Source organism: Eptesicus fuscus, chromosome 8, assembly GCF_027574615.1.
Source record: "Eptesicus fuscus isolate TK198812 chromosome 8, DD_ASM_mEF_20220401, whole genome shotgun sequence".
NCBI classification, from domain to species: Eukaryota; Metazoa; Chordata; class Mammalia; order Chiroptera; family Vespertilionidae; genus Eptesicus; species Eptesicus fuscus.
Window position 1 is genome coordinate 74,637,628 of NC_072480.1, and position 11,700 is coordinate 74,649,327.

Below are 11,700 nucleotides of genomic sequence, written 5' to 3' on the forward strand. Positions count from 1 at the left end.
TGAGGCGCTCAACTGTGGGTGCAGACAAGATCCACGCGGAAAGGAATTCCACCCCTACCCCACTTCTCCTCAGTGCTCCCAGGGTTCCTTCTCGGCGCAGCCTTTCTCCCTGATGAACTGTGCCCGCAGAGAATGCCAGGTGTGCTCTCTGAACGTGGCAGAAAACTTCCAGGTGGCCTGGTATTTGGGTCCTGGTTGTCACTGGAAAGGAAGGAGCAAAAGGCCGATCCAGATGTGGGTGTGAGCAGTTGGTGTTGGGCGGCGGGGGAGGGATGCACAGGACTGGAATAGAAAGAAGGGGTCATCCCTCGGAGGCACCTGCCCAACCCTGGGGCAGGGCCACTAGACTGGCTGTGCCTGATCTCTCTGCCCACAAGTAGGAGTGGGCCACTGGGACCCCTCCTCCGGCTGTGCTCCAGGGGGCTGGCCTCTCCGTGCAAAGGCAGAGGGTACAACCCTCTGCAAAGAAGGGTGGTGGCCAGCCTCTCCTCGGAAGCAAGTTCACCTGTGTGTTCTGAGTGTTGAGCACAATTTTAGGTAGCTAAAACAAAGAAAATGCACAGTTTCTACCCTGAGACCCAAACCCCCCCCCTCCTCTGCTGCCTGATGGGGTCTTTTGTCCTTTGGGGGCCACTCCCCGGAGCCAGGGGTGCTAGTCTAAGAGTAGTCAGTCCATAAAGGGAGAGATGGCACCCAGCAGCCAGATAGAGAGGTGGAAATTTCCCTTTAGCCAATTTTGTAGAAAACTCCACTGTTCACCCACTCTTTCCTCACTGCCCCTAAATTAAGACGTAGGTTTTAAAGGCTATCTAAAACTTGACTCTTTTTCTGGTCTACCCATCCTCCCTCCATCTCATATTCATGGTCCTGGGTCCCCTAAAATGGTTAATGTGTGTGTGGGGGGGTGCTTTGGGGTGGGCTGCAGGTCCTTCCCCATCCCTGCTATGGAAAGACTGCCTCCACAAATATTGACGAATGATCTGATTTCCCTGGCAGGACAGATGGCTTCTGCCTCTGTGAGGTACGATACCAGGTATTAAGATGGAGCTAAGGGGGTCCTCTCTTAGCTTAGCGCACAGGGCGGTGGTCCAATCCCATTGCCTGAAGATTTCCAGGGACCCACTTCCTGTTTGCTGTTCCCTGAAGTAAGCAACACATGCGCCTGAAAAGGCTTGAAATGGTGTCAAAGTGATGTTTTAATCTCATTGAAAAGTGTATTAAAGGACAAGATGTAATTTATGTGAGATGCTCCGATGAAAGGAGAGATTGGAGTGGATCATCCTTTCACTCATGTGAACCTCATGTCATGTTTATATTGAAGGCTGTGCGGCTAATCTAATTTGCAATAACAGGGATGGCCTGTAAGGAAAAAGCGTCTCTGATTTCACTTTATTTCTTTTCATATAGAAATTCTTTATGACTTGTCTCCTCTTGTGCGTGAGGCCTTTTCTATTTGGGGGCTAATGAGAGAAAATATGAAAAAGGGCAGTGTTGCCCAGTAATCAGTGCTCTTCCCGGCATACACCCGCTGGCCATTGGCTCACCTGGACTTGATTGGGACACTGCACGTGCCCCAAACACTGTTTTGTTTTGTTTTTATTTCTGTGGGATGAGCATCACCGCAGCCTCCTGTATCAAACTCCACCTTCTCCCTACACCGGGGTACAGGCCCTGCTGGGCTTGTCTGTTTAACTGCAGGGTCTGGTTCAGTTTCTCCCAAGGATTTTGGCTTTAGAAGTTAGAGTGATCAGATGCCCTATATTCTCAGACCTTAATGTTCTGCAAATTTTAATTTCAATAGTTAGGAAGCCCGCCTCCCCAGTTCCAAAAATCCTGATCTGAGTCTTTACACTGTCTTAGAAAGAAAACCAACACACCTCCTGCTCAGATGAGGTGCTTTGTATTCTTATTATCGCATCGAACACAAGCATTCTTCACCAATTAAAAACTACACGCGTTAGAAAATTACAACTTTTATACAATGTAAAAAAGGTGTATTCAAACTGTTAATTACCGGGGTTTGTGTAAATGAAACTTTAGCAGTGACCCATTTAATTTTGTGGTAATTGCTGACAAAATAAGACAAGGATGAATCACAATACAGTATATTTATCTTGAAGGAGAATATTGCACTTCTGTAGTTAAGCCAAAGAGTAAAAAAATAAATAAAATGGGGGAGGGGGGCTGCAGAAATATAAAGTGTACACAACATTTAGGGTTAAACCCGAAGAGGGCGCGGCTCAGGTGGCTTTCTAAAGCCCATCCAAATTTTGGAAGCGCGGGTATTTTCTCCTCAAAATGTAAGGCACTCCAACCGTCTCCTCTGGCACGGCCAAGTCTCAGCTACGCGGAGTATCGACTTGTAGGAAACTTTTGCGGTTCCTAGAAATCTGGGAGGCAGAGGAGGGCGGGGACCTCTCTTCCAGCCCGGCCTCAGCTCTCGGCCGCCCCGCGCCCAGGGCGGGGAGGGGCTTGTGCCTCATAGGGGGCCAGAGGGATCCCTGAGGATCCCGAAACCGATGGCCAGGCCAGGCCGTAGTGGGCAAGGCTAGGTGGGGAGTAGGTAGAGTGGGTTCACCGACTCCTCACACTTTGTGCGGATGAATTTGACGGCTCTTTCCCCTACCGGCTCCTTGGTAGGACTTTTAGTGGCTGGTGGAGGAAAGCCCTCCTTAGTTGGCCAATCTTTGCCGCCCCAAAGTCGGGCATCGGATTAGCTGAGGCCAACTAGGCCAGGCTCCTGGGAAATAGCCTGGGTCCCCACTCCAGCCACTTTCCTCCCGAACCCTGAGTCAGTCATCGGCGTGGACCCGAGAATGCGGACAGCCTGCCGTGCCCACCGCGCGCTCCGCGCGCCCACCGCACCCCCGGAGTCAGGGACAGGCGAGGACTGCTCTCGTTTGTGGGTCGCCGCGTCCTCCGGGCTGGCACTCGGGCAAGGCGCGGGAAGAGATCGTGTTTTTAAAGACCGCCCCGTAGGACGGAGCGCTATAGCTGCACTCAGCCCAGGCCTCTGCCCCAAGTGGTCGGGGCTGCTTGGGCACCCAGCGCCCAGATTTACCGGGCAAGGTAGCCTGTCAGATTCTTCTCGGAAAGTTCCCCGCAAAAGAAGGCCTGGCAGGCGGAGCGGCAGGAGGAGCTGGAGGTGGCTGCGAGGCCTGGCACGCAGCGGCCGCCCAGCTCCGCTCCCGTCCCGGGTGTCCTCCCTGCAGAGCGCCCGCAGCTCCGCAGCGGCGGAGGGCGCGAGGCTCCCCTCGGGTCCCGGTATTTTCCTCCCTTGTCTTCTCTCTTTCATTCATAAACCTGGTGGCTACAGACGCAGCTTGAATATTGACGTCTCTCCCCCAACTGCTCCGCCGTTAACCCAATTACAGAATTCATCAAGAACTGTGTTGAATTATCTCTTTCCATACAGTATCAGCATTAGCCTAATTAAAAGCTATAATGTCTGATATAATGATTAAATCGTTAGCTCTGCTGTAGGGAAGCAATATTTTGTTTTCCCTTCAATTAGAAGCTGATTGAGGTTTTCAGAGCAGGTCAGCTGTGAAATTTGAATTATATGTGTGAGTACTGCTCACAGGGTGAGCCCCTACTCGAAAGCTCCCAGAGATTCTCCAAATGCTTTCACCCAGGGAGCGAGGAGGCACAAAACAACACACACACACACACACACACACACACACACACACACACACAGGGTTGTTCGCTATTCACTGCGATTTTAAGGCTCTCCACACTGATCGCTGGAAAGAAAGCTTTGCTTACTTTCCAAGGGAAGGGCTTTATTTCCCTTTTCCCGCAGACGTTCCTGGAACAGCCTCCAAATCCGACGCTTTTAGCTGAGAAAGGACGGTGGACTTGTATACTCAGGGAGGCTACAAAGACCTGCTCTGTTGCTGTCCCTAGTGGCACAGACGTCGCTCTAAGTTCCGTACTGGAAAGCGATTCTCTATTCCTTCTCCTTCCTCACTTCCCCCTTTTCCCCGATTATTTTTTTTCCTCTAAAAACAAAACAACAACAAAACTTTTGCGCTGTTTTGATTCCTTTGTCTTTGGGAACAGCGAAGCCCAGTGAGCCGGACTAGGGCTCAGTGGTGGTAGTGGGGTAGGGTGGGGGGAGGGGTGCTCAAGCGCACCCGGGGACCGGGAGAGACCAGCGCCCCCCCCCCCCCCCCCCCACGACTCCCTGGCCCGTCACCTGCGCGCCCTGGCGCGCAAACCCTCGAATGAGCCCAGGAACCGGGAGCTGGAGAGGAGCGTGCAGGAGCCGGAGAGGGGCGCGGCGGTGAAGAGCCCGGGCCTCAGGCCCAGGAGCTCCCGGAGGCCGGCGAGAGCGGCAGCGGCCAGCAGACGGCGATCGCGGCCCGCTTGTTGGCTGGGTCAGGGCAGACCCACGCGGGGCCTGGGAGGAGGCTCCGCCACCCCGCGAGCTAACCCCGCGCCTCCCGGGGCTCCGGGCAGTGGGGGGATGGGGAGTGGAACCAGCCTTCACCCCGCCGTCTCGCCCCGTGCGGGGTTCCTCTCCAGCCGCATCCAGCCGGACTCCGCGGTCCCCGCCCCACGTGCGCTTTCCGGGTCTCTTCTCGGTCGGCGCCTCCTGTTGGAGGCCCTCCAGTTCTCGGAGACGAACTCGAAAGGCTCTTCTAATTAAACTGTCTTCCTTTTCTTTTTCTTTCTCCCATGCTGCCTTCTCCTCTTCCTCACTCAGATCGCTCTTTTCTCTCCAAAAGTCCTGCCTAGGAACTGGCGGCTTCCTCGCGATTTACCTCCCTGGAACTTTGGTCTCAGCCCTTTGGGGCCGCACCAGAGTCCGGAAGACTGCGCCCTGGGCAGTCCACAGAGGCGCCAACACGTGGCCGGAGTCCTCCAGGGGCCTCGGAAAACGCTGGAGCTAGATGTGTGAGGGCAGCGGACATAGATGGACACCTCCCCGGAGGGTGTCGCCAGGACAGGCAAGGCGAAGGAAGACAGGAAGAGCTTTTCCTTTACTTCGCTGTGATCTTTGTCTCCCTGGAACTCCTAACCTGTCCGTCTCTCTGCTTGCTGGGAGCTTGAGTCTGGCGCTGGTACAGAAAGTCACCTCTAGGTGCCTGAAAGCTCGCTTTCATTAAAGGTTGCTAGGGGCAGGGCGAGGATTCTGTCCAGCGATCTCTCCACTTCCCAGATTTTTCCTGAACACATGGAGGTGGGCAAAGCAAAATCTAAAAGTTTGCGTTACTCTATATAGGCAGTTTAAGCTAATGGTGTTAGATTTAAAGTCTAGAATTCAATCTATTTGAAAGTCAAGGGCTCGTGTATATTCCCTAAATACATCACATACATATGTATGCATGTGTATTTTGTGTGTACACATGCATGTACACATGTATATATTGTATATATGGGTGTGCATGTTCACACATGTATATGCATATGTATATACTCATATGCACATTTTCTTTACATACACATGTATGTATACCTATACATATACCCTCTGTGTATATAGATGTAGATATGTATGCATACATTCTATGTATCTACACTTGTGTGCATATATCCTATGGGTACACATATACGTATATGTATGAAAATATTGTGTATATGCACGTACATATACATATACATCTGTGTATGTAATTTCTTCTAATGATGGCTTCGATTTGAATTTTCTTTAAGGATCATCCCATAAGTGAAATAAAAAAAACAGCATCTTTACTTATCTACATCCTAAGTGGATCTTCCCTTTGGCATTTGGAGCATAGAGGCACAATGAAGTTTCTGAATTGCCAAGAGAGCAAATTTGGTCAATCAACAGTGAAGTAATCCTTCGCTAGTGGTCTGGGTTCTGGTGCTTCTTGTAAATAGTGTAGTCTGTCTTCAAATCCTCCAGCGCCTGGTCTTTGAGAAAGTTCTGGGTTTGAAGGAGGTTCCTGCCAAAAGGGGGGGGGGGGGGGAGGGGGAGAGAGAGAAACAGAATAGGGAGAAGATGTGTTTTTCAAACTGTTTTTGGACTGTTTTCTCTATTGTTAAAGAGTTAACTGGGGAGAGGGGTCAGAAGGAGCAAGAAATTGAGGCTCCCAAAAGCCATTACCAGCGGGAGTTGATATGACGCTCTTCAATCTTTGTGCCACGATGCAAGGCACTGAGAGGTCTGGCACGCAGTGCCCTGCCACTGCCTAACTGGCATAGGCAGCAGCTGCCAATCATCTATCACTTGGCAACAAGTTACACCTGCAGCTTCAGTTAATACTTGTGCACACGGGCGCCCATAGTGTGTGCCGGCTTGGGCCCAGGGAACATCTCCTCACTACACAGGACTTATGGAGAGCGCCCCGAATGCTAAGCACTAGTGCGACCTCATAAAAGGCTAAACCACTTACTTCCCATTTGGGGCTCTGGAAAACAAGGGTAGCGTCCTATTTGGAAACGATTTTCAGGACTATGTAGAAAGAAACTAGACCATTTCAAAGTCCGCTATCCAAGTTCCCCAACACATAAAGCATTCCTGCAATGCACACTGGAGTGCAGGGTGGTTATACAATAAATTGCTCCATTGATATGGAAAATAATGTGCCAAGCCTGATTCATACAAAGTATTTTCAGGGGGTCTTAGGCTATTTGGTTTAAAATCTAAATTGAAAAGCCGAGGAAAGAAATCTTTCAATGGCTAAGTGGATAATATAGTTTATAATTTGTAAACCATTTCCTTTATTTCAGTCTTGCTGACTTCCCATAACACACTGGATCTCACTGCCTCTTAAATTATCAAAGGAAAAACGGATCTATAGTATTCTTAAACAATATTCTTGTTCTTTTTCTTGTTCATTCACAATGTAACTGATATTTGGAGGTAGTACATGAAACAAATAAAAAGATTTAACAAACTCGATTGGGGAAATAAGAAGCTGGTTGAAAACCAAGTTTATAACCTAGATATTTAGTGAAAGATAAATATGAAATGACGTTTCCTTTCTAATATAATTATATATTTTTCAATGAGTTCACTATTAAATGCTGAATAGCCTGAAATGAAATCAGTTTAATCTGCAGAGACCAATTTACTGTTGCATTGCATACTATAGCAACCTTGCAATAATAATAAAAAGCTACAGTAATAATCATAGTAATTGACAGGAAAGAAGGCATTATCCCTGTACTGTGGACAAGCAATAGGGTCAGGAAATTCACAACCTCAGATTTTTTCTTTAATTGGGGACAGAGAGTTGCGGGGGGGGGGGGGGGGCGAGGGGAGTGGAGGTGTCACGTATTCACTGCCCAACATACTTAAACATCCTTATTACTACCCTAATGATCATTATCGTATGTGTGTTTACTTCTATTACAAGAAGGTCAGTCTCCAGCTTTGATTAGGCTCCACTTCACCCACCAGCAATCTCCCAAGCACCTCCCACTCTGGTGCTCTTGGAGACGCCCCAGTTACTCCCTCAGGGCGCAGGAGGGGTGCGTGGTCTCTCAACGGATTTTCTGTCAGAAGTCTTTGGGCCACTTTCCTATCATCCATCATCCGGATGGAAAAGGTACCCTGCGTGCAATGGTGTTAATGGAAGATACTGTGGATGTGTCAGCCACCCCAGGAACCAAGCCTTTCATTTGCATAATGCAAGAAAACATGATCTGTCTCTTGGTCCCCAAACCCCACTTTTCCGATTCGCTTTCTGGAGGCCTCGCTCTGTTCACGCAGTTTGGGAAGTTCTTAAGCAAACAGCTTGCGGAAGATGCTCTCCCGAAGAGCGTGGGCTACCTCATTCTTGTGAGATTTTAAACTTTTTCAACTGTTGTTAAGTAACTAGATTCCAGATAGTTCTTGTTTTCGACCTTACTAGAAATTCCATTTTAGGAGGAAGAAGCGCCAAGCTGAGAAGAGTGTGTGACTGTAACAGCCAGACTTATTAAAAGACATCCTTAAAAAAAAAAAAAAAAAAGTTCAGGGCTAATGCTAAAAGAAGCTATGGAGCCAAGCCCGGCACAAATGCTCCCCCGTTACGGGAATTATTGGGGCCTGGACTGTGAAGGCCTTGCTTACGAGACGGGGCACTGGAGAACTTCAGAACACCCTGCAGTGGAGCACAAATCCCTGGGAGGGCGAAGGGGACTGAGTTGCCCAAGCCTCTCAGGAGATCTCGAGGGGGGCTTTAGAATGGCGTTCCTCGGACAGGATTTCCAGCTCCTGAGGTCGCGCCCCTCCTTTCCACCCCAGGGGCGGAGATGAGAGCGAGGTTCCTGCCACAGTCCCCAACTTTCCCCCTTCCCAGCTGGTGCAGAGTTGGCCGGCGGTGGGCAGAGGAGGAGCTGGGTCAAGGATGCGCTCAGTTAAACGCGGCTGGGGGCTGTATCCTGTATTCCTTACCTCCTCCCCCCACCCTGAATGATCTTCGTCTACTTTTAAATCCAGTCGTTAATCACGCGGAGCGCGCGGGCTGGGAGAGGCGAGGGTGAGCTCGGAGTTCGCCACCGCCGCGCGCTCTCAGGAAGCAGCTCGGCGGTGACCCCCTCCCGGGCCTCCCCCCGCCCCCCTTCCTGCCCCTGCTCCCCCTTCCTTTCTCCCCTCCTCCCCGCTCCGCCGCCCGCGCCCAGTGTATCTACTCCCTCCCCACGTCACTCGCCAGCGCGCCATGCAAATCACCGCCGCCGCCAGCTCCCATTGGCCGCGGCGCGCTCATTTAATGGCAGCCCGGGCCGGGCGTATGGCTGCTGGGCCCCGCGCGCCGCCGGCCCCGTGTGCGCCTCCACTCCCAGCGCAGGGCCCCGGGCAGGCAGCGGGCAGCCCGGGCTCGGCGGCCCCGGCTTCCTGGACTTCTCTGCGCGCCTGCGCTCCCTTGTCTGCCCCCGGCCCCCCTCCCCAGCTGCACTGTAATCCCCCCAGCCCCCCCTCCACTCCCCCCTCGGCGCCTCGCTCCCCCCTAGGCACCTGGGACCCGCACATGCCCAGCGTACGCGGCGCGCCGCCCTGCTAGAAGTTGCATCCCCGGAGTTGGAGGCCGCTGAGGACCGAGTGCAGCACGAAGGAGACAGCGCCGGGCGACAGCGGCCGACGAGGAGGAGACGGAGAGTCCCGGATCGGGGCCCGCGCATCATTCTCGTCCCCAAAAGTGGAGCTGCAACTTGGCCACGATTGCACCTGTTTGCGCCGCTCTGCCGAGAGCGACCCTGCTGCTGCGGCGGCGGCTAGGACAGCGACCCCGGTCATCACCCTCTTTGGCAAGTGGTTTGTGCACGAGGAGAAACTTTCCACCTGTGAGCCGGACCGGCGCTGAGTGCGTGTGTTTTTTGCCTCTTTTTTGTTGTTTTTGCCTCCACCTCCCCCCTTCTTCTCTCCGCTAAGACCTCTCCCCACACACCCACCCCCAAGTATCGCTCTGTTTGAGACCCTCTCCATCTCCCAGCGCCCCCCGGCCGTCTATGCTCCAGGCCCTCTCTGCGTGGTGCCGGTGAACCCGTGAGCCGCCCCAATGTACAGCATGATGATGGAGACCGACCTGCACTCGCCTGGCGGCGCCCAGGCCCCCACGAACTTGTCAGGCCCGGCCGGAGTGGGCGGCGGTGGGGGAGGTGGCGGCGGAGGCGGCGGGGGCGCCAAGGCCAACCAGGACCGGGTCAAGCGGCCCATGAACGCCTTCATGGTGTGGTCCCGAGGGCAGCGGCGCAAGATGGCCCAGGAGAACCCCAAGATGCACAACTCGGAAATCAGCAAGCGCCTGGGCGCCGAGTGGAAGGTTATGTCCGAGGCCGAAAAGAGGCCGTTCATCGACGAGGCCAAGCGGCTGCGCGCGCTGCACATGAAGGAGCACCCGGATTACAAGTACCGGCCGCGCCGCAAGACCAAGACGCTGCTCAAGAAGGACAAGTACTCGCTGGCCGGCGGGCTGCTGGCGGCCGGAGCAGGCGGCGGAGGCGCCGCCGTGGCCATGGGCGTGGGTGTGGGCGCGGCGGCCGTAGGCCAGCGACTCGAGAGCCCCGGCGGCGCGGCGGGAGGCGGCTATGCGCACGTCAACGGCTGGGCCAACGGCGCCTACCCCGGCTCCGTGGCGGCGGCGGCCGCGGCCGCGGCCATGATGCAGGAGGCGCAGCTGGCTTACGGGCAGCACCCGGGCGCCGGCGGCGCGCACCCGCACGCGCACCCGGCGCATCCGCACCCGCACCATCCGCACGCGCACCCGCACAACCCTCAGCCTATGCACCGCTACGACATGGGAGCGCTTCAGTACAGCCCCATCTCCAACTCGCAGGGCTACATGAGCGCCTCGCCCTCGGGCTACGGCGGCCTCCCCTACGGCGCCGCGGCCGCGGCCGCCGCCGCTGCGGGTGGCGCGCACCAGAACTCGGCCGTGGCGGCGGCGGCGGCGGCGGCGGCCGCCTCGTCGGGTGCCCTGGGCGCTCTCGGCTCTCTAGTCAAGTCGGAGCCCAGCGGCAGCCCGCCGGCCCCGGCGCACTCGCGAGCGCCATGCCCCGGGGACCTGCGTGAGATGATCAGCATGTACTTGCCGGCCGGGGAGGGCGGCGACCCGGCGGCGGCGGCCGCCGCCGCGGCGCAGAGCCGGCTGCACTCGCTGCCGCAGCACTACCAGGGCGCGGGCGCGGGCGTCAACGGCACGGTGCCCCTGACGCACATCTAGGGACACCGGGGAACCGCGGCCCGCGCCGGCGACGCGCGCAAAGGAGCGTTTGGCCAGACCGAGGTCCCCGGTCTAGCCCTGCGCGGCCTTGCTTTTGTGCAGACGTTTCCACCTTCTTGTAGAAAGGAAAACACTGGCGACGAACACTAGGTGACACAACCCCCTGTCCCCCACTCGCCTTTCGGGGAGCTTCTGGGAACGGCTAGGCGCGGACACAGTCGTGCGTTTTAGACTGAACTTGGTGTTTTCTTGAGACTTTTTGTACAGTATTTATCACCCACAGAGGCTGAAAGCGTTTCTTTGCTGGAGGGGACACAAAGACCAAACCAAGCAAGAGGCGACTCCAACTTTTCTATCCCGCCGGCGCGCTCACTCTCATCCTGCCTCGCTTCCTGCTGGCGTTTGGTTGTCCGGGAGCTGTTCTCGTTTGTTATCGATGTAGTAAGGCAGATCCAAACACGAGTTTTTTCGTAGTTGTTACCACTTTTGGGTTGGTTTGTTAATTTATACAAAGAGATGCCCCCCACCCCCTTTCTGATGGCAGCGTTATATTCTGAGTTTTGTAAAACTTTTCTGTATCTGAGCTTTTCCATTTTTTTTTGTTTTGTAATTATTTCTTGTAAATGCATTGTGAAATTTTAATTTAGGCGTTTCAGCGTGGGGAGGGGTATTCAGATTATGTACATAGTTTCCTAAAAAGCCTTTCTAGTAAAAACGGAAAAAGATAACCCCTCTTTAAAAATGCATCGAGTCAATAAATTCAAGAGAGGAAAAAACTCGGTTCTTCCCATACATTTGAAACGTGCTAGTTTTATATGCATGTTTTATGAGCTCAGAATACAATTAGTAAATCTGACGAAGGAGAAATTATCAGCATGGTTTAAGGGTGAAGGAGGGAACCCCAGGGGAGAGGGTATGATTTTTACGGAGCTTCGTTCAGTGGAAGGGAAGGAAGTTAAAACCAACAGATTGTTTTGTAGAGTTTACAGTGTTCATACAGGATGGGAAATAATTGCAACAACAACAAAAAAAAAGTCGTTTTATACGCTGGCCCTTTGGTGTGTTTTCATCTTTGGGCCAT

The 11,700-nt window shown here is 53.6% G+C and overlaps 1 protein-coding gene across 1 annotated transcript; it reads left to right on the top strand.

The window, feature by feature from the left end:
• The first annotated feature begins 9,455 nt into the window (after positions 1 to 9,455).
• On the top strand, positions 9,456 to 10,619 carry SOX1 (SRY-box transcription factor 1). Its single transcript, XM_054720297.1, has one exon. It carries the CDS (start codon positions 9,456 to 9,458, stop codon positions 10,617 to 10,619), a length of 1,164 nt encoding a protein of 387 aa, XP_054576272.1.
• The last annotated feature ends 1,081 nt before the right edge of the window (positions 10,620 to 11,700 follow it).

What these genes read in the sequence shown, in the direction of transcription:
- SOX1 (XM_054720297.1), top strand. Translation starts at nt 9,456, where the DNA reads ATGTACAGCATGATGATGGAGACCGACCTGCACTCGCCTGGCGGCGCC.